This window comes from Rhamphochromis longiceps, linkage group LG4 (assembly GCF_057381845.1).
Source record: "Rhamphochromis longiceps isolate RC_006_pf linkage group LG4, R_longiceps_female_GT1.1, whole genome shotgun sequence".
Classification (NCBI taxonomy): Eukaryota; Metazoa; Chordata; class Actinopteri; order Cichliformes; family Cichlidae; genus Rhamphochromis; species Rhamphochromis longiceps.
Genome location: NC_140560.1, coordinates 27163417 through 27186390, shown reverse-complemented (window position 1 = coordinate 27186390; position 22974 = coordinate 27163417). Strand labels below are relative to the sequence as shown.

The 22974-nt window shown below is 36.6% G+C and overlaps 4 protein-coding genes across 5 annotated transcripts in view; 1 reads left to right on the top strand and 3 right to left on the bottom strand.

Annotated features, from left to right (window-relative positions):
* Nucleotides 1-87: 87 nt before the first annotated feature.
* LOC146671832 (uncharacterized) lies at nt 88-7297 on the bottom strand. The gene is made up of 15 exons (XM_085404219.1): nt 5440-7297; nt 4958-5069; nt 4781-4872; nt 4539-4682; nt 4247-4391; nt 3941-4101; nt 3513-3689; nt 3215-3359; nt 2899-3068; nt 2635-2775; nt 2242-2395; nt 2018-2163; nt 1323-1505; nt 996-1034; nt 88-903 (listed from the first exon to the last, which is right to left on the bottom strand). Exons 1-15 carry the CDS (start codon nt 5584-5586, stop codon nt 457-459), a joined length of 2403 nt encoding a protein of 800 aa, XP_085260345.1. The 5' UTR covers nt 5587-7297; the 3' UTR covers nt 88-456.
* A 124-nt stretch (nt 7298-7421) lies between these two features.
* On the bottom strand, nt 7422-16350 carry stxbp2 (syntaxin binding protein 2). 2 transcript variants are annotated; one of them, XM_085404217.1, is made up of 19 exons: nt 16268-16350; nt 14336-14385; nt 14175-14256; nt 13945-14021; nt 13724-13799; nt 13510-13613; nt 13146-13294; nt 12958-13042; nt 12257-12387; nt 12027-12134; nt 11851-11908; nt 11676-11741; nt 11184-11264; nt 9673-9814; nt 9442-9548; nt 9252-9350; nt 9071-9156; nt 8219-8379; nt 7422-8119 (listed from the first exon to the last, which is right to left on the bottom strand). In XM_085404217.1, exons 1-19 carry the CDS (start codon nt 16302-16304, stop codon nt 8040-8042), a joined length of 1779 nt encoding a protein of 592 aa, XP_085260343.1. In that variant the 5' UTR covers nt 16305-16350; the 3' UTR covers nt 7422-8039. The 2 variants fall into 2 exon arrangements, with proteins under 2 accessions (XP_085260343.1, XP_085260344.1); XM_085404218.1 differs by having other exon boundaries at nt 8219-8376.
* A 1608-nt stretch (nt 16351-17958) lies between these two features.
* On the bottom strand, nt 17959-20687 carry pet100 (PET100 cytochrome c oxidase chaperone). Its single transcript, XM_085404216.1, has 4 exons — nt 20589-20687; nt 20328-20414; nt 20190-20222; nt 17959-18349 (listed from the first exon to the last, which is right to left on the bottom strand). The coding sequence occupies exons 1-4, from the start codon at nt 20613-20615 to the stop codon at nt 18260-18262; spliced, it is 237 nt and encodes a 78-aa protein (XP_085260342.1). The 5' UTR covers nt 20616-20687; the 3' UTR covers nt 17959-18259.
* A 1613-nt stretch (nt 20688-22300) lies between these two features.
* The window catches only part of brd4 (bromodomain containing 4), a 38668-nt gene continuing 37994 nt past the window's right edge, over nt 22301-22974 (top strand). Inside the window, exon 1 of the mRNA XM_085404214.1 lies at nt 22301-22455. The gene's annotated coding sequence lies outside the window, so the exon portion shown is untranslated. The remainder of the gene's footprint in view (nt 22456-22974) is intronic.

Sequence of the window (22974 nt, the reverse complement as noted above, 5' to 3'; positions counted from 1 at the left end):
CATGTTCTACTTCATATGGTCATGTTTTCAGCTCTGTAGGTGGAGTAGACGACCCATATGCTCCAATGCTAAATGCAGATGTCAAAGTTCAGAATTCAGACCAAAGGAAATGATTCCCCATTTATTGCTGTTGGGTTTTTTTTTTCATGTTTGTTTTGGTTTGGTTTTTGTCACATCTTCACAGAGTTTAACAGACCAAAGGTTTTAATTCAAGATTACAATTATAATTGACAGAAAGAATAGAATTCCTTACAGTGTATTTACATTTAGAAAATTTGCAAAACTGAAAACAATAGACACAATATGTACTGTAAATTTAGCTAGCAAAGGACTATCCTTCAAATGACCCTATAAAGCAGAATCAACATAATTTCTAATAAGAGCTTTTAGCAATACAAATACAATTTTTTTGCTACTTATTTTTTTTACATTTAAATCCCATAATTTACAAGTACATTATTTGCCATTCTTCTTCATGTCTTTCTTTACAGCGCCCTTTCCTTTTCCATGCTGTGCCTTTTCCCTCACCTTTCCAAGTTCTCCTTTCCCCTTTTGTCCTTCTTGAGCAATTCCTTTCTCCAGGTGAGTCTTTTCAGTTGGGGAGAAGGAGTTTACATCTGCACTGATGTGGCTGGTCACAAGCTTCCCCTGTTCATGTGAGCATGTAGGATGTGCTTTACCAGTCGCACCTTTGTTGGGAGATGGTGGCCTGGAGTTGTTTTTTCTGGGACTGGAATGGCTTGGAGAGCGATGCCTGAACTTAACATCTTCCTTCATAACAAGGTTTAAGTCAAAGGACAAGGGCCTGCCACATACTGGACTCAGAGGTATCACAAGGTTGTCCCCTGGGGCTCCAAGAGTTAGATAGACATCTGGAAATGCATCTGGCTCATTGGCATTCTTCTGTTCATTTTCCAGAGAAGAAAAGAGTAGTACTGAAGGCACTTCTTTTATTATGGCAGTACCTTTGGGTAATAAGTTATCTTACAACTTACCTCCTGAGGTGTGAAGCTCACAGATACACTCACTGTTACCTGTAACATGTCACAAGTCACTGAACTCAAACAGTGTTACAGAATCTCTTATCAGCTTTTTTTGTTTTGTTCTGTTTTTTCATTTACTAGGATATCAGCCTTTGTGTTTCTAATTCAGGAGGCTTTCAAAAAGGAGAATCCGTTTGTCCCATACAGAAACATATAATATTTTAGAGAATAAAAATACTGGTAAATTGTTATACTCTACTAATGTGTGTTTACATTACTTGTTATATATTTGTCTACAAACTTGAATGTACTGAAAAAATGGAAAAGTGAAGAATTTACCTTAGCTGGGAAATTAGACTTCTTCTTAAATTCTCCCTTGGGAATAAGTGAAGCAGATTTGGGTAAGGCCTCAGTGGAACCAGGCTTTCCATATGCCATTTGAGGTTGTGAGGCAGGTGTAGGACACTTTTTTGAAGTTGTAGGTGTACATTTAGCCACTGTGATCTGTGGTAGTGGAGAGACCTTACAGAACAGAAATGATGAGAGACCGTTAAACTGGCAAGTGTATTGCAGAAAAACAAATGATCAGTTGCAATTTATTAAAATATAATCAGCAGTAGAATGGTGGAAAAACACTCTTAATTGAGGTTTTTGACAGAGTGGTAACTAAATTTAGAGCCATGAAAGAAATTTTGGTCATGATTATCTAGTTACAGTACTGTAGACAAGCCAAAGGTTACGAGAGATAGCCTAAGGTCTACATAATGGTCATTTACAGTTAAATTTAATGGTTGGATATGATGGGTCTCTAAGTATGATAAACTGAGAGAGAGAGACATGGTGTCCTGCATGCACTTAACTTCTGTGGGAGTGCATAGAGTTAAAAAAAATATATATATATATATATATATATATATATATATATATATATATATATATATATATATATATATATATATATATATATATAACCACATTTATTACACTTTTCTTAATTTTCACAGTACCAATAATTTAGATGTTGTGTAACTTACTGGGATTTCAGCTGTTGTATGTCGTTGTATGTCTACTTTTCCTTCAGAATTTCCACTTATCCCTGGCAAGGTAGGAAGTGCAACGCGCTGATCATCTAGTCGTCGCGACTGACTGGAGGTGATGATTTTGAAGAACGCCTCTGCACCTATAATGGAGAAATAATTATTCTTGACATTTCAGAGACAAAATACTCATATTCAAGTGCACTGTGCATTTTTCTGACCTATGGGTACTTTATTCAAAGCACTGCCATTGTGTGTAGGTGAGGAAGGTGTGCTTCTGCTGGGTTGTAAAAAGCAGCGTTGCTCTTCCATGCGTCCACTTTGTATTCGACTTATCATTTTAAGGAACTGCTCCTCCTCAGCTGCGGATATTCCCTAAATTTTTTTACAGAAAGATATGTCATAAGAAATGGGACAACTCTCAAAAAGACATAGCAAACAGAGGCTGCCATTAAGCAATCAATACAGCTATGTTATTTCTTTAAAAGACTAGATAATAAAAGTTCTAGTCAATCACTATATAGTTTTTGTGGCTTGCTTAAGAAATATAAAATTACAGGGCAGAAAAAGTATAGGTAAAACAATGTTGAGTGATATGTGGTATGAACATTGACCTGCCCACGCTGTTCAGTTTTGTCACGGTTTAATGAGGCAGACCTCCAAGGAGGTTTACCAGATGTGTGCTGAGCTGATGGGGTACCCAGATTCTGGAAGATGTGGGGTGCAGAACATCTCTGTTCATCCATCCTTGAGCCCTGTGGGTAAAAAGTTTGATTAAAGAAAAACTGATAAATCTATATGTGCAAAAACTTCGTGGATACTTAACAAAGAAACAAAAGCTGTGAATAACTTTTCGCAATGTTACATATAGGGCCAACCTGGACTTTGGAAACCAGATAACACAAGTAGCTTGCATCCGTCTCAGCAGCAGTGGGTGTTAATGTGGTACCTCCATTCTGTATTCCAGGTAGTGAAGGAAGGGACACTCTCTGGTCGTCCAGCCGTCGGCCCTGTGAGTTGGCCAGTAAGCTGAAGAAATTATCAGAATCTGGGCATTGGATGTTAGAGAAAAATAAAATACTTGTTAGCTTCATTGAGAAATGTATGCGCTGTTATATATCAACGTACAAAACAATTTAGAAAAAATATCAAATGCAAAAAAAGAAACAAAGGGAAAATTTCCTGTTTTCTGACCTTGGGGGATTTCACTTTGACTGAAATGGTGCTTAGGTGTGGACTGGGGTGTAGCATTTAGGACACATCGCTGTTCATCCATCCGGCCATGGTGGGAATTACTAATTAAGGTAAAAAGATCTTCCTGTTCAGCTGGAGTCAAGAACTAGATGGGATAATGTGAATTTTGTTAAGTGAATGAATAATACAAAAATATAACACATGCAAAAAGAAATGGGGTGATCTAAAACCTCATTGTATAGTGTCGATGCCGTTTACAATTTCTTTTGGGGGGCTAAAACTGAAAGCGCGGATATACCTGTTTTTGAGGATTTTTATCCTCACTTTTTAGTTGCTTTATGTCTGAACTGGAGCTGAAGGAGGCTGAGCGTAATGGGTTTAAACCGGATTCAGACTGATCCTTGTTTGATGAACACGGTGTCTCTGGGGGTAGGATTTGAGGTAATGAACACCTTTGATCATCCATTCTGGAGCCCTGAAAATAGATTAGGTCAGCATTTTTGATCAATACGTTGACTATAAATACATAAAATAATATGGTTATTAAACTCTTAACTAAAAAGCTACACTTGTAGTTGACAGCTGTGGAAAATCTGCCTCAAATGTTTTAATGTGGCATTCCTGTTAAAACAGACTCAAAGCAGTTAATATCATAATTTCAAGCAGTCAAGTTCCATGCAGCATTTTGATACTTTGTATTAAAAGAGAACAAAGAAAATTCCTTACTTGAACTTTAGAGACCATGTAACACAAGTAGCTTGAATCTCCCATAGCAGTGTCCTTTTCATTTTGTAAGCCTGGTAATGATGGAAGCGACACTCGCTGGTCATCGAGCCGTCGGCTCTGAGTGTCGGCCAACAGATTGAAGAACATTTCAGGATCTGTCACTGGTCAAATACAGCAAATTTTCAATATAAATATTTAATCTGTCAGAACCTGAAACAGTCAGATTCATAAAGGAAGTTTAAAATGATGAATGCAATTTATTAAAATGGCAAGAAATTATTGAATTTTCAGCCATGTTTAACATACTTGCAACAGTTGTTTTCTCTGTGTATCTGGGTGTGCAAGGAGCACTCTTGCTTGGATCCAATGAGCAGCACTGGTCCTCCATGCGTCCACGCTGTCCATAGGCAATCATCTCCATGAACTTTTGCTGTTCAGCAGATGATTCTGACTTTTTGGGTTAAAACAGCATGATAAAGCTTCAATGAATGGGGTGATGTATATGTGATAACAATTATTAAACAAGTCAACATCAACAAATCTAATTGTTACAGCTATCAGAATAACACTGTTATAACTTGTTAACACATTAACAGACCTTTATAGAATTTGAGCGTTCGCGTTGAGAAGGAATCTGTAATTGGTCAACTGGAACTGACAGATGCTTCCTGTTTCTATCTGGAGTACTCTCAGTCACTGAGATATGAGGTGCAGAGACATGATGATCATTACGTCCACTTTCCTGAGAAAACAGGTAATAATTGAGAGCTGATGTAATTTAATCATCAGTTTTACTTGTACAGTGTATCCCTCATCATATTATAGTCATAAGTCTAGTACTTGGTAATTAAATCCAGGCAACGATAAATGCGAGTTGACATATTGTCCCTGTTTATTATCTGAAGTATGGGATGATCTCTCATCTTTTGACCCTGTGGGAAGCAAGAATGAAACAATCAATAATCAGGCCAAAAAAGGGAGATGTATACTGTACTGTGGTATTTTCACTATTCCAACCTGCAGATGTCGTCTCTATTTTAGCAGGACTTAGAGTGCAACACTGTCCGTCCATTCGTCCACGCTGTGAGTAACTCATTATGTCCAGAATCTGCTCTAGTTCTGGGGATTCCTATTCAGTATAGAGATTGTTAAAATTGTTTGAACTGTCAACATTATAGTTTCTCAATATGAATAGTTTTTTCAGACCATCTTGACTCAAGGTCAAATGTGAATCTTAATGTAAAGATAATTCATCCTAATGGCTAATCTTTTTCCAATATCACAATAAAGGTTCTGTAAAGCTAACATTGAACATTAAAAACAAATTAATTATAGTGTATTACATCAATACATGTATCTATTATGAAGAACTAAAAATGATAACACACATTTTTTTAACTAATTAGAAGAATTAATATATTTCTAAAATCTAAAGAATATAGTCCTCCCTATATAATTAGAACAAGAACATAGAAATCAGTTTTGCACTGACATCTTACCAGCACAGCATCAGAGGGTTTAGATTTTGAATCCATCCCAGCAGCTGCCATCAAAAAAATAACTGAAAAAATATATATAAACCCCAAATGAAAACTAGATGCAAGCAAAGTGTTACAAAAAACTTCTATAAAAGATGAACTATGCATAAATGAAATGATACCGAATGATGCTTCTCTCAGTGTGTACTGGATATGAAGTGGAAGAAGGGTTTTAATAGTTTAGTCCTTAGTATAAACCGATTGCCATTAAGACCTCAGCGTCTGCCCTGTTCTTCATATTGCCATCTGTAATCCCAGATGAAAACATAATCCTCAGAGGGATGATCTTTTTTTCGTGGTAGGTGCGCATGCTCTCCTTTCTGACCTAACACTTTACTTAAGGTTCATGTTTACATTTTAAAGGCCCCACTTTCACTTCACATAGAGCAAGCAAGCAGGCAGGCAGCAGATAGACAAACGGGAATCCTAGAATGGTACTATGACTGTAATCCCAAGGCAAGGGGTTACATGAGGAGCATGTGGGACCTGACAATGAAACAACTAGTAGCTCAGATTTCCAACACGCGAAAGAAGCAACTGCTATCAGAACTAGAGATTTATGTGGTATAACACAATTGATACAGGAAGGGGGAGCCAGGACTTCAGGTCAGTGGGAAGTGTCATCATCTCCACCCTCCTCAGAAATACTGTAAGCTGCCCATACCTTTAGGCCTCAGAAACTGCCAAGAAAAGACTCGCAGCTTTGGTTAAAAAAAAAAAAATGTATACCATCAAAGGTGTACGATCCCCAGAAGGGACTAGTCCCCAGTCTACCTGCAGACCAGTAACCTGCCTCAGTACAACATGGAAGCTCCAGTCAGTCATCATAACAGCTAAAATGAAGAGGAACATGGCCCAATACATGAAATCCCAGAAAACACCAGTGTCAAAACACCAGCTACTGCTACCTAGAGCAGTATTTCGAGACCATAAAACCATACTGACCAACCTGTGCACTGTCCAGATTAAGTACAAGGAAGCCTATGACTCAATGCCCCATAGATGAATCTTAGAATGTCTAAAATATCAGATCATCAGGACCCCAAGAGCCTTCATCATGAATTTGATGGGGAATTAGCAATCAACACTAGAGAACAACACTTGCAGCCAATTCTACAAGTCACCATCAAGTGTGGAATTTCTGTTCTGCATAGGTCTGAACCCCCTCAGGCAGATCATTAACATGGATATGGATACAGACTACGGAATGGAGCAATCATCTACCATCTCTTCCACATGGATGACGTCGAACTGTTTACCAGAATATATATCCAAAGCACTCTGTCAGTGCAAACTGTTCTTTGTTTCATCCTGGAATGCCATTCCAACACTCACTAACCTCACTCTCCTACTTCCTGTTGGCCACAGACCCCAAGGGTGCTGGACTTTGGGTGGGGACCTCTCATTATGAGGAGTTTTTATGAGGTGACATCAGTGACATCTATCTCATCCTGAAGCCTGCTTATTATTCCACCTGGGTATCTAATGACCGGTAAGGACTACTCTGCTACTCTGTCTTCTGGAAATTCCACCCCTTCCAGTGTGGATCACCTTTCCTCTCTTTGTGACCCTTCGATCACACTTATATAGTCAAAATGACATCCTGATATCCTTGCTGTGGATCTGGTGAGTTGGATCAGTAAATTGATGTCTCACTTATTCCTAGCATACAGATTAATGTCACCCATGTACATGTTGTTAATGATCACTCCACACCTTAATCATGTATCCGCTCTTAGTGATGAGCTGGCTTAGGGGGTTGAGGCCTATACAGAACAGCAGCAGTTTTTGAAAAAATAAAGTTAAAATTTGCCTATATGGAGAATACTAGCAAACTTTTTAGCATAATATGAACAAACTATAATTTTTTTAACAAAATGAAAATATTATGCATATTGAAGCATACTAAAAGGTCCTATAGAAAAGAAAAAAGACAAATTAAATTCAATATATATTTTTTTATTTTATTGCTCATTTCCATCAACAAATAAACAAGCACCCACTGCTCTAGCGCCCAGCAATATATTAAAGTATCTAGTAAATGTGCAACGGTCATAACACAGCAGTTCTGACATTATTACTGAGATGAATATTTCAAGAAGAGGGTTGAGGGAGAGAGTTACCAAAAAAATAATTTTAATCTACTTTTAAATCTATATACAATATGTCCTTCAATTGTGTGCAACTACAATATACTTGAATTAAGAGATTTCTATGAGGTGAGAGCTGCTCTTTCTTTGTGACAATTTTTGGAATTTCTGACTAAATAACTAAGCAAGTCAATTACAACAAAATTAAGAATTTAAATATGAATAGAATAATGAAAATATTAATATTGTTTCATTTATTACTTAAATACAATTTCAATCACAGCAGTATACAGAACCCAACTAACAACAAAAGAGCACACTATAATAGAATAGTCACAACTGCTTTCTTACATGACTACATCTAAGATTTCACATCAGAGATGTTAGAGAAGCTAAACAGGACAACAGAAAGACATCAGTTTAAAGGAACAACCAGACTCCTACTGCAGTATTGCTGTCCCGACTTGGGGATTACGGATCAGGATTAGTATCTTTGTCCAGAGTCTTCAAGTCATTGAGGAAGCTGGTTGGAGTTAGGATGTGAGATGATCCTGTCAAGGAAAAAAACAACAACAAAAAACAACAATATTTAAATAGCAGTTCAACAGTCAGGTTCATCAGTCATAACTTCTTAATTAGCAATTGCTTACCAATCAGGACTTCCCATTTCCCATCTGTGGCTCGAGTCACTTCATAAGCACAACGCATCTCAGAGTATGACACCCCACCAATCACAAAAACAATGAGACGAGGGCCAGACCGATACTCCGTTGGAGACTTATTTTTGTGCCAGTGTCCAAAACGTGCACTGCTGTAAAAGAATTTCGAAAATGATTGAGAAACATAAAACTATTACTAAAACTACAGCTCCCTTTCAGCTATTTATTGATTTTCTGACATTTATTATTTCAAACAATAATTAATACAATTGTCATACAATGGCTCATTTTCATACCGTGTTGTCAGGAAATTGACCCTGATGAATAAGTATGAATGTGAAAATACTAACAGAAACTCCTGAGTTTTTTTGTTTGGTTGGTTGGGTTTTTTTTGTTTTGTTGGGGTTTTTTTTTTTTTTTTTGGGGGGGTGGGGGGGGGGGGGGGGGGGGTTTATAGCCAGTCTATATTATTATCAACTTCTCCATTTTAATTCTGCATTTTGCTTAAAAAGTAGAAAAGTACCGGAACACTCCACAGATTATGAGTAAATCTAGATCTACAAGCGTGGTCAGTATTAGCACCATCATTATGATGGGAATTCCCTAGGGATTATAGAGTATTCAAAAATGACTGAAATTTACCCTTTAAACTCTACTTCACTTTGTCAAAAGCTCGGCTCTGATTCATTTAAAAGGTTTTAAGGGGATAAAAGGTTTTATTTTATAAGATTATCTGTCATTTACCCCACTTGTTGCTAAATACAAACTGTTTTGGAAAGAGATCTACCCATCTATCTATATTTATTTATTTATTTCTCAGATAGAGGGAGAGCACCGCCCGACCTGACTGCAGTCTGAGTTGTGTTGATGGGTGCTGGTTCAGCGATGAATGGCCACAGCTTTTTGTCCAGTTTGTCTTCTATGGCATTCTGTGATCCAGAAACAGATGTTATAAAAGCTGTGTTGTGAGCAAAGGTGAGCAGGTCTGCCAGTGACATCTGAAACCTCACTTAGGGCTTAATACCTCCATGATGTCCTTGACAGTGGGTGTCCACCTGGAAAGCTGGTATGTGCTTTCTGTACGCTGCTTACGATCTGGCAGTGTTTTCCCAGAATTGCGACCCTGAAAAACAATGTATGTCAAATATTCAGGGTTTTTTTTTAGGTTTTATAAAATTCTCAGTTCCACAGCATGAGACTGTAGCCAAACTTACCCCAGCTATAATATTACAGCCTAGGTTCTGCAGGTTGTAAATAATGTTGCTGTCGGCCTGAATATTTGCATGCTGGATGAGCTTGGCAAGGTTCTCCTCCCCAATGCCTGAATAGACAACCAGGCAATGAAAACACTGTTTGCTATAAATAAGTAACGACAAATAAAGCTTCTCTTCAATGTAACAAGATTAGGACTTAAAAAGATTTAAAATGTTTTGAGATCTTCTTACCCTTCTTCTTGTGAAATATGAACAGCAGTATGATGCGGATTTTGTCAAAGGCATCAATGTCACTATCTAAGAGCACAGGAACAATGCTCTTCATGGCATCTTTCAGTGGTTCCCCTTCTGCATTTGCTCCCATTGCAAGGTCCTGTGGAAGAAAGCCCTAGTTTACGATCAACCTTTACTGAATATCATCAACTTAAGACAGGCAGTTAAGAGAGGTGAATGAAACCACTTTATTCCCCTTTCCCCCAACACACGTTCTCTTTCAGAGCCATGATATTGCCATAAGACTATTGCAACAAGAAAATCTCAGATTGCAAAGTAAATCTCCAGATTTGCATTTGTAATCAGGTACGTTATGTCAACATAAAGCTAAATATTGGGTACACTAGCTATATGTAGCTTTGAGATTTCCCCTTTTTTGCAATCCTCCAATAAATGGTCACTTGGAACTGTGTAACTGCCTTAAATAATTTTGCTAACCTTACATGAATTTGGACTAAACTTCATTAAAGCCAGCAGCAAAACTTTGCGAGCAACTGAAAGATTATTTTATTTGCAACATTACACACACATTTGTAATGGGCTTCCAAACAATGTAGAACAAATGACAGCTGACAGAGAGCTGTTGCCATTTGGATCATACTGCACATCTTAAGAGCCAAAGCATGCCCAATGGATTAAAGAGACAGCTTTCAGACATGCTGACAATCCATTAGGGCAGTTGAGCGATTTACTCATAAAAAAGGCCCCATTAACACTTGCACCTCATAATGCCACAGCCATGCATAGCTTATCATTTCTCATGTGCTTGTCACTCATCTGATACTGGACTAGATATGGCCAAACATTTCCCCTCAGGAACACAAGGCATGTCTGGCACATATAACTAAAACACTGGGGTTTGGCTCCAGTTTGGATTGTGGCTTTTTTCCCAGGTCTTGCTGGTGGAAGAACTTCTACTGTACCAAGTGGTACATCTGTGTTATTACATGCCTTTAAGCTTACAGTAAGCTCACAGATCTACGATGATTTACGCTGCTGATGTGTAGTTTAAAGCGTTTTATGAAATATTATTATTTTTTAGTTAACAAATAAAAATATCAACAGACCAGAAGCAAAGAAGCACAGGAATTACAAAGATACATTTCAGGTCACTGAATGTGATGAGTCAATGTAGTTATTCCATGTCAGGCATTTTGTTTAGACAGTCTGTGTCAGTGTATTGCATTGTGCTATTTGACCATATGTGGCAGAAATGTGACAACCTAATAGACTTTTATTGCATTATAATTAATATTTGAAAACTATTAGGTTCAATAGTCCTCAAAGATAATAATTTTGATTACATTTTTTAAGTAGACATACATGATAACAAAAGCCAAAAACTGAACTGGACTTTCAAAGTGTAATTTACCAACAAAAAAAAAAAAAAAAAAAAAAAACCACTATGGTGACTGCTGCAAGTCAAACATTTTATTACAAAAAATTATGTTGTGCACAAGGCTACTAACCTGCTCCACTTCACAAAGTTTATCAAGTGAGGCCTTGAATTTCTTCATACAAGCTTCAGCTAGGTGTAAGTGAGTGGAGTACTGTAAAAAAAATTACATTAAAATACATTACTAATTACTTTAACATATGGCATCATATTTTTATTAAAAAAAAATTAAACATAATTAAGACTGACAACTCTGATATAAGAAAAAAACGTTTTCTAGAAAGTCTTGTCATAATGGTCAGATTATAACTAGAATTTGGGCCAACTAAACTTTAGCTGGCCCAGCTAATGCTTAATTAGGCAAAACAACCATGGTCTAAATTGTATCTAATTTATCATCACAAATGTATCCTAATATGCTTCAAAAACATTTCCCTATTTTTAAGTAAAGGTCTAAATAAACTGAACAGACAGCGCTTTTGGATTAGATAAATTAAAACAAACAAATAATGATAAGAAGTTACATAAGGGTTTGTTTGTTTGTTTGTTTGTTAATGTAACTCACCATGCTCAGCTCCTTCTGATACTGTGGCATCTTCTTTAACATCTGAGACAGATCTTTGATATTGGCCTGAAAAGAGAAACATTTTCCCCAAAGTTCCATCATAACACAAAAACAATACTCATGGTCTACCGTGGACTTTTCAAACACCTGAAAAGATAATGCACATAACACTCACATTGTCAGTGCACATCCTCTTGCTCTCACAAAATGTGCGAAGAAGCTCTGTCACCTTCCTACAAGAATCAAATGAGAAAATTAGTAGACACCTAACGCAGGAAAACTTTGACTGAATTACAATGACTCCACAATCAAGTTGTAGCAGTCGTAGAAATGTTACTGTGACAAACATACTTGGTGACATCAGCGATGTGCATGTGTCTGAGCTGAACCCAGAGTTCATCATCTTCATCCAGTAAGACGTCTTTCTCTTTTGAGTTCCCAATGCCGGTTGTCTGATAACTTTAATATCCAAAAATAAATTAAAAAAAATGTTTAAAAGTCCACAAATGGAGGGACTGGTATACCAAAGACACCACACCAAACAGACAGAGCAATATAAAAATATAAAGGTAGTCCCTTACGTATAGATGTCCTGTTTGATGTCTAGCAAATCATAAGCCATTGCTTGGAAGGTCAACTCATGAAGAACAGGTGAGACGGGATCAAACCCACGGTCAACAATGATTAGCTGTGATCGCGCCTTATCTGGACCCTAAAAATAATACAAATTAAGGATATCATCCAGTACTTTTGAAATATATGATTTAATTTAAAGATTCATTAAAAGAGACTGGCTGAAAGTACACATTAACTGTTGTAATGCCATGCAATGAAATCAATTAATTATCAATTATTATAATTTAGCATCACAGCTAGATGTAGAAAAAAGAAAAAAAAGAAATACGTACAGCATAGTATGATAAAGCACCTGACATGCATAGACGCAAAAAGGGAACAGTAATACATGCCTTTTAAGACTCATCTCAGGAGCAAGGAAATGTCAGCTAAGAAAAACAGAAAAGAAGGGAAAAAAGGACAGGTCCAGCAAAGGATGAGAAAATAATCATCAGGAAATAAATCCCAGAAACCAAAGAAATATTCACAACCTGTTAAGCTGAAGAGCTGCAGAATCCCAACAGAGGTTTATTCTCTTACATGAGAAAGATGATTTAGCAGGAAAGAAAAGCAGTGTAAACATTTTGTTCACCATTTTTTTAAGATTTGAAATTACACAGCAGAGAATGTGAGAAATCGAGTGGTTGAAGACCAAAGTATTTCCTACCTCTCCCATGGTTGGGTTTTCAGCTTTGTGAGCAATGAGGCGCTGATAGACCTCTTCAGCCAGTCTAGCATTTTCCTCAGGTCCCCTAAAAACAAAGTAGAATACAACTTTAAAATCAGCATAATACATTCAGTGGGAAAAGATTTATTTGTTTAAATCTATCTCTCTTCTCATGAAGGGGCCCATACTTGCGATAACGAACTGCAGGGTACTCTTTGAGAGTGTCACACAGGGTCGCAATCTGCTCTGCCACATTTTCCATCATTTTATCTCTTGTTTCATTTGCCTTTGAACTGTAGAAGGAGTACAAGGATTTTGGGTCATCCAGTGAGAAAACCTACGGGGACAAGAGAAACTGTGAAAGGTATTGCCTGTCACAATAAACCGACAGACAATATTACTATAACTGATTGCAGCTCGGGAAAACGTTTGTCTTTTTGCCATACAATTAAATGATTAACTGTCAAATAAGTTTTGTCCAAAACCAAAAACATTTCTAATGAAATGTCCAAAGACAATTTGGACTCAATGAAATATAAGAATTTTACCCACCTGCGACTCATATGGAAGAAAAGCAACATTGATCTCTTTTAAAGTCTTGATAAATTTTGAAACTTTGGCTCTTCCAATATCAGCAAAGAGAGGATCTGGACAAGCTAAACAAGGCAAAAAAAAAAAAAAAAAAAAGAATTAATGTCAGTTTTAGCGTTTTACACTGAAGTCTGGAAAAAAAATACATTTCTCATATTTATAGTTCCACTCTTACTGTCAGTGAAGAAGATGTGTGCTGCCTTGTATGTAAAGGCTGCATCTTTGAAATCATCAATGAGACCATGAACCGACTGTAATTGAAAACATATTCATCTTTAAAATATTATGCACATAGTTATCTTTAAAATATTATGCACATAGTTATCTTTAAAATATTATGCACATGAGAACAATCTTGAAGATATGGCAACATTAAAAGACGGAACTCTTTTGAACCTTTGCAGATGGGGTGATTAAATAAATGGCCTCCAAACTGGAGATGGGTTCTCTGCGTTTATTGATGTCCTCCACAACTGAAAAACAGAAAAGACAATATGATAATTTAATGTCATTTAAACGCAGAAAATGAATTAAGTTGGCACATTTTACTCTTCAACAGCTAAAGGTTTGATCTCTCATTTATTTAAAAAACTAAACTAAAAACTATGAATTATATCCATACTTACTGGTCACCCCCTCCGCCAAAATGTCAGACATCTTGCAACAAGAGGACAGAATTCTTGTGGTCATGTGATCCACAATAAGAACCTAAACAAAGGCCACACAGTGGTAATAAATTCAGTGCAACAAAAATCAAAAGAATTTCTTCTTTTGTATCTACCGTTACCTTCCATTCTCCATCCTTTTTCACACTCTTGATCACACCACTGATGATTTCTGTAGATGAAAAGATAATTTTGTGATGCAAGAACCCATAACCTCATAACAAAAACAAGCTAAAACGGGTCACAAGTGGAGTAAATTTAGCAACAATAATAATAAAAAAATACTTTATGAAACATTCATATAGTCAAAATGCTCTAGATTGTTGTTGCAGCATTCATTAGTAATTTGAGCTTTTCATGAAATGTAGCTTACTGAATAGTTTCCAAAGAATTTGTGTGACTTATAAAACAACAACAAAAGTCAAAGGTCAGCTCTACTGTCAAAAATTTAAAAAAACAGGAACCCTTTTTAAACATATTTAACACTTGCAGTAACAAACTTGCTTGGGTGCAACTTCCTGGTCTTATATAGACAGAAGCACAATTGTTCCAATGACGTCCTAAGCACAACAGCTAAGGTGTGGTACGTGTGTTAAAACAAACAGCCAAATAGTCTCCTGCAGTGGGCCACTGTTCCCAAAAGAAGTTTTCATTGAATCACACAATAATTAACTAGGGTACAGAAGAAAGCAGTGTGGTAGGAAACATCAAAAGTTGAACTGCACCAATATGATGTCTTCACTTCCTTGTTAAACCACGATTTGAACCTGATTAAAAACATAGATTCTGCTCCCTAAGACATATGACTCACTGTTTTCACAGTAATAGCTGACATAAATAGGTTGTTATGGGAGTTCATAAAAAAAAATGTGTTCTTTATTCCGAGTTAGCCATCACTGTAATCACTATTTTATGATTGCTGTATAAATCCTGGTAAGGTTCCTGGTATTATGGTGGCTACTGAATATATGTGTATTATGGTTCAGGGCTTTTGAGAGAAAGAAATGGGGGGAAAAAAAAAAAATTTCTTTTTTTGCACCAAGTGTGACCTTCATCACTAACTAATGATTTTCCAGGTCGCTCATACAGGGAACTGGAAAAGATTATACTTTCGAAGAGTTTTGTTAAATCTAAAAAAAAAATAAAAAATAAAAAAAAAAAACCAGTTTGCAAGGAAACTTCCTTATTGGGATTTATTGTCTCACTGCTCTAAATACAATATTGAATATGAGATTTTATTTGATATTTTTGGCATACTCCAAATAGGTTAAGTCATCTTGTATGGACAACGTTTTCAGCTAATAATAGCAGATAGTAAATTACAAATCATACCGCTTTGTAATGGTATGTTTGTTTTTTATTTTTCAGACTTCTTAAAAGAAGTGAAAATGTGAGATGAAGGAACATAAGCCCAAATTTAATGCTTCTAAAGTCTAGCAGAAGCAATTAGCATATAATTACAAATAAGCATTACTAGATGAGCCTTGTGAATACGTAATGTTTTAACCCCGGCATGCGTTTTTGTTTTGTTTTTTTGTTTTTTTTTACTTTCAACGCAATGTACTACAAGTTATTGTGTAACAAAAGTTGTGACTTCCTGACGTTTTACAGCCTAAATGTCCAGGATGATTTAACAGATCACAAGCGAAGTTACTAGACTTCCCTTTCAGATTAGCTAGCCTGGGTTAGCCTATAACTTGGACTGTCACAACATTTTCAATCCCTAACGTCGCGACTTTTAACTTTCAAGTGTGGCTAATGTCACAAAACACATGAAACTTCAGCAAATTAAGCAAATACTGCTATCACTACGTGTAACACTATTATTTTATATATATATGACTTTTTAAATGATGACATCGGTTCCTTCGGCAACGTTAGCATTAGGAGTGAAGCAGGAAGAGTTGGTGAACCGTCATCCACAACACGATTTTTTTTAATAAATTGAACGTCAGTTCATCAAGTTACAGCGATAAAGGTTACAATAAAGTACTTTTTTTTTAACTGTAATAAACTGCTACAGTGAGATTAGATACAATAAATACGTCACTTACTTTCTCCGACTACAGCTTTCAGCCCAATCGGTGCCATCTTGACAGCAGTGTTCTAGAGAGTTGGTCACTTCCTTGTGGTCTAAGCAAAGCTTCGAAGCATTTGAAAGCTAAATACTGCCCCCTACTGTCAAATATATCACCATTACAAGAGTCTCGTGCTTTGGACTTTTTATTTGCCCCGGTCTTATGGAACAACCTTCCTGTTGCTATTCGGGCGTCTGACTCTATGCCACTGTTTAAATTACGGCTGAAGACTTATTTGTTTAATCTTGCCTTTCCACCTAGTTAACGCTTGGTGTGCGTTGGTACATTTTTATCCGTTATGCTTGTGAACTACTTTTATATCTTATGATTGTCAAGGTTTTTATAATTGATACGTGCCAGGTCCTTTCTCTTTTCCCTCCCATCTCCCTTTTCCTATTTTATTTTTGTCAAGCACCTTGGTATACCCTTGGTTTTTTAGTGTGCTTTATAAATAAAGTTTATTATTATTATTATTATTTAAGTTTTTGATTTAAATAACAAACATGTAGAAGTATCCTAGACTGCATTAATGAGTTATTTTCGCCTTAAACAACTGGACACAATGAAATTAGTAAGCCTTTCTATGGTCGTTTTGATTGGTTCAAGTGTAGGCTACATCCATATATCACCGCTTGGCTTCTGTCATTTACATCTATTATCATAAAATGAATAGCACTTACCTGCTTGTTACATCATAAAACAGAGAGCTTAAATATGGCTTCAGAAGTGAATGACAGTTGTAAAAGATAAACAGTAGTAAGAAAGAAATTCACACTCTCTCTCACCAGTGGCCCAGGAGACAGCCATGAGGGATCCAGCTGGCTGTATTGTACTGCCAAATATATTTGAGGATATGAGCTGACAAGCCAAGGGGAAAATCTGTCAGCACTTCAACACCATTGATAAAAAGTTTAGCTGTTGGCTCTCTCAGATGTAAATATTTATACTTAGAAGATTATATTTCCATTTGGTACGACTCCTTCAAAATGATTAATGATTTCAAATCTTCAGGATGTGGGAACAAGTCTCACCTCTTAAAACAAGTAGTATGAAAAGTTGGGCAGCACATTCATTCAAGGAGATATGGTTTAGTAGAGTATCAAGCCTTTACTGAAGGTGTACAAACTCTAAGTGTTGCAAATGAAGCAGTTATTAGCCATTATTAGTGTAATTTTGTTTAAAACATGTCCTACGTTTTGCATAATATGAGATGCACTTTCATATAACATCACTGTCGTTCATTCAGTAAATAAAAGCTTTTGCTTTAATAAATAAAACATTTAAAAAAAACATAATTATATGGTTTGCTAAGTATATGAATAATCAAATAATCAAGCAAATTCTTCCCCACAGTGATACATGGAAAATGCACTTACAAAATATGACATAAGTTAATCATCATTATTAAAAATACCCAACTAGCATCATTCATTCAAACAGAAAGCACATCAAGTTGTGCTAACTGGAAAACAATTGGTTTATTCTGTTAATTATTTTAGAGGAGTTTGTGGAGAACTGATTAATAGTTAGTTTTTATTTCTGTTAATCTGAAGCACCATTATCTAGAATACAATGCTGCAATACACTACAATATAAGTAATAGGACAAGGTAAAAACAATTTAGGCACTGCACCTTGCAAATAGATAATAATAAACTAGATTCAATCTGATGTGCAGCTCAGTATTTATTTTAAGGCAATGTAAAAACAACAGCTAAGAAAACAATTGTACCATTTGAAAAACCATGTGGGGAAAAAAAAAGTTGCACACAAATGAAAGCACAATAAACTTATTAGGCATAAATAATTATTACCCAGCGCATCTTTGGGAAGAGTTAATCTAGCAGAAATTTCCAACATGAAATGGGCAGACTCCAGTCCAACTTTTTTCCTTGGGCCTCAAAATCACTGCCAGACAGTTGGTATCATTGGTAAAGGGTGGAAAATCATTTTCTTCAACATGTAATTTTCAGTTCTCAGATTCTAGAGGAATATTTTTTAATAGCCGCTGCTCCTTACGAACACGCATTCGCTCTTTGAAGTCCTCCAACTCTTTTCTCTGAAAACAGATATATAGAACAACCATAATCAAATAATGTGCTGTTTAGCAGTAACTCAGCAGTCTTTATGAAAATACTGTTCTTTTTGAACAGGTCAAAGACATTGAGCTATTGACAGACAAGTCAAAATTTACAACTCCCCTATTCTTTTATGAACAGTCCATAAACATCTGGGAACTGAGGACAATAGGTATTCAAATTTTTTAGAAGACTGCTATGTTATGGGATGATATAAGATTCTAGCTGCTGAACAGTCCTGTCTGTCATATGTTTTTGGTTGATGTCGTGCCAAATGTTTTCATTAATGCACCCCTGAACCATTAGAGATAAAGGTTTTTGAACTGAGCAGTGATAAAAAGCTGGATAGCTCCTCTCCTCCTAATAACAAAGAACATTGTGTCCATGTTTTCCAAAAAAGAATTTCAAATTTCAATTTGTTCCACCACATAACAGTTTTCCACTTTGCTCAAGTTCATTTTAAATAAGGATTGACTCAGAGAAGACAGCAGTGTTTCTGGATCAAGTTGCTTCTTCTTTGCAATATAGCACTTTAACATGCAATTATGAATGGTGTGGTGAACTGTATTCATGAGCCTTTGCAGCAATTTTCATGTCAGAATCCTCCCTATTTTTAACACAGTCCCACCTCATGGCCTGGAGATCATGAGCATCCAAGACTGATTTCTGCCAATGTCCCTTGTTCACAGAGATTTCTCCAGATTCTTTGACACTTTTGGTGATATTATGTACTAAATATGACAAAGTCTTTTCAATTCTAAATTAAGGACGATTATTTCAACATTATTGATCCACAAATTTTAAATGCAGTTTTTTGAAGATTAGTGAAACTCTGCCCATCTTTACCTCCCTTTTTAAAATGTCTTTTTTTATGTTTACACACAGCACACACACACATCATGTTATTCACCTTTTGCCAATTTACCAAACTGGTTGCAAAATGTTCCTCCACCTGCTTCTTTTTATTACCACTTACCTTTTGAATTTAATGGCATGTTGCTGCCATTAAATTCAAAATAAGCTAATATTTTTCATGAAACAGTAAAACATTTCAGTTTAAATATTTGACAGTTTTCTATGTTCTACTGTAAATAAAATATGGTTTTGAAATCTGCAAATTATTCTATTCAATTTTATTTAGATTTTAAACAATGCCCAAAGTTATTTTGTTTGCTCTTCATCTAAGTCACAACTATTGATGAATACAGATTTGACTAGGAAGAGAAACACATTTCATGTCTTTATTAAACACACCGAGTCATCATTAGTCCATGCTGGAAATAAAATATTTGAATGTCTGCGCTAGAGTACATGTGTTTATGGCATTATTGAGATACTCCTCCTTATAAATAAAAGCACAAAGTCTAATTACTGACAAAGCCTTTCCCTTCTCGAGAAGGACTGGTTGGTGTGACTTGATGATAAAACCTTTCACAGGGTCCTAGAAAAACCTTTACAGATACACAAAGCTGGGAAAGACTACAAAGCATTCCTTAAGAAGAGGGTATTTGCCAGCCAATACACACTCCATACAAATTCTGGATTCCAGTTCATTCTAACAGTGGGTCTTGGTCAAAGATCACAACATACAAACCTGATAGAAGTGAAAAAACCCACAGAGGCACAGCAAAATACGCACGGACATCAATACAAGATGGGGTTTTTTCGCCACTGAGGTTCTACAAGTTACTAAATTCAACAATTAACGTCGTTTTTTCCAGCCTGCACTGTGAGTGATTCCTAAAGGTACTCAATGCAGATAAGAAAAATACAACCCTTGATTTGTGTTGATCGCAACTAACTTGTGTGCATTTTTCTTACCTGCGATTCCTCGTCGGGGGGGAAGATTTCCCTCTGTATACCACAAAAATAGACAACATGGCACAGAGAAAGATGCAAAAATTGTTACTACAAGAATAATTATCTAGAGAAGACCGATACATAAAATAAATTTCTAACCTTTCTCTTCACTATATACTCTTCAAAGTACTCTGCTTGATTTGAGATCCAAAACATGGTCACAGGAAAGGAGAGATACAGCATCATCTGTGCAAAACAAATTACACGCATCGGTTTTTAACATAGAGTAGAAAACTGTACCTCTGCTAGCATAATGAAAATGGCTAACTAGAGCGAAAACTAAACCCTAGAAAGTCGAAAGGTCTCAGAATGTAGGGAAAATATACATGTCCACGGCCTTAGTATAAAATAAATACTTACTCGAAATACCTCTATTTTAACACCCATTTTCACAGTGAACAAGCAACCTTATCCAAACTCCTACTATAAGCAAAGACCTTCAAACTACTTCCGGGTTACGTCTAGCGCAAGAAAACTATGGCGCATGCGTTGGTGGTTGTGAGAAAAGATTTTTAATAGATAAAAATTGAATGTGTCACTAAATCTGCTGCAATATACTACACAGTACACATTTTGGCTCCTCGATCAAATCAAATTTGTTTCAGACAAACACTTTTACATCGCACTAATGTTTGGATTATGGCATTATAAACCGAGGTTGTCCACAGAGGGGCTCCAAAACCACCGATTCTGTCCAAATGTAGTTGATCGGTCCTTTCTGAGTAATATTTGCAAGCGGATATTTCAGATAACTTTATTTGGTCCGACCTGAATGGTGACTGCAATTCTGTAACTTTGATATAATCTTTTAAGTAATTTCAGAACCAACGAGTGCACGCTAAGCACCATACTTTGGTATAGTTATGTTTATTATAGCTTCAGTCCTTAACGTGATGTATTCCTTCATCACCTGTCCCAGCTACCATAGGGGGAGGGGGACGGTACACCCCGGACAGGTCGCCAGTCTGCCACAGGGATAACACAGACAACCATTCTATGGACAATTTAGAATTACCAATTAACCTAACCCCACTAACTGCATGTCTTTGGAATGTGGGGAGCCTGAGTGCCCGGAGAGAACCCACGCAAACACAGGGAAAACATGCAAACTCCATACAGAAAGGCCCTGGCCTGATGATACAATCAAACTCAGTACCTCCTTGTCAGGCAACAGCGCTAATCACTGCGCCACCGTGCACTTATACTCTTACCTGTTTATTTTTTGCTCTCCCTCATTTTGTATGAGAAAAGGGACAGAGGTCCTTTTAAATGCTTGAGCACCCCTAAAAAGTGTCTAAACTCACCAATATATTCCTTCAAATGCAAAAACTCAGTTGATGCCTTCTTTTCCCCAAAGCTTTATTTCGAATCTTGAAGAAACTGAGAAAGGTAACAGAATAGCTATGTGTTGTAAATACATACAAATCGATCACAGTTACAGAAGGAGGAGAAAAAAATAGAAGAAATATTTCAGTAACATTTAATTGCAGTTTCATCCCTTCACTTGAATGCAAAGTTGCCGCTTTTTAAACTTTTAAGTAACCAAGAAAGGTGATGCAAAAATAAAAATAAAAAATACAAACAAATAACTGAGTTAGATCAAGATAATAAAATATCAATAATAGTAATTTTAAAAAAAGAAAATCTTCTTTTGTCAGTGTGGAACAAATCAAGAGGTCAGCAACATGTTTGTCTCAATAATCATAGCGGGCAAATATAAAATTACTATAGAAAAGAGAATACCATATGAAACATTAAAAAAAAAATTATAACATTATACACCTTTCCAGAACCCTTATGTAAAAATAACAAGACCAAGGAACACGTTTCACGAGATTTTCATTCTTTAATTTTTGAAAGAAATTGTTAACTGGACAGAATCTATGGATCCGCTTAAATGAGACTTTGAATTAACTTTCTAACTTTGTTAGAAAGATCTTTTCGTTTGTTTAAATCAATATAATAACAGACTGTTGCTGTATTGGGCAACAAGTTTTCCGGCAACTTACTTGCCGGAAAAACAAACGTTATGAATGCCATCTGCACAGGGTAAGAAGACAACAGACGAGAGCTCCTCATTTGACGCTGAAGTTGCAGTCCGCGACATTTGTGACGCGCTCTCTACGTCCTCATCCAAAGACCTACGCGTGACGTCATCAACAACGAGAGGTGTTCAGGTTCCTCGGAAAGAAAGATCCCGCGCGCCCTAGCAACCTGAGAAACACAGGTAAAGGCTCTTGTTTAAAACGTTGTTGTGCCAGTCATGTTGTCTGTGTAAACCGAATGAATAACCTGCAAAAGAAACGGTAACAGCGGCGGAAAGGCCTAAGGGAGCGCACTGATGACCGGCGCCCACTGAGACCATTCTCTTGCACGGCGGCCTGTTTTTGGTAGCTAGCTTGCTGCTAAAGCTAGTTGGTGGTTGTGGATCAAAAGACACAATAACCGCACCTACAATGTGTGTGTACATGACACTCATTGTCTGTCTCACTCAATGTTAGCCACAACTACGCTAAAATAGTTAAATAAGTGATGATGCGATCATCATGTTTGGCATCTATTGCCAGTTTGCTCGTCGACTGTCTTGTGTTGTGGGAGACGGTGACGCCGTCACGGTGATGATGGCGCACACTGGAGCTTTTTTTTTTTGCTGGGAATGCAGTCAGTTGAGCGTGTAACAAAAAAACACAATCCTTATGTGCATTTTCCAAAGCGGTGCTGTCATAATTTCGGAAATCAAACGCCT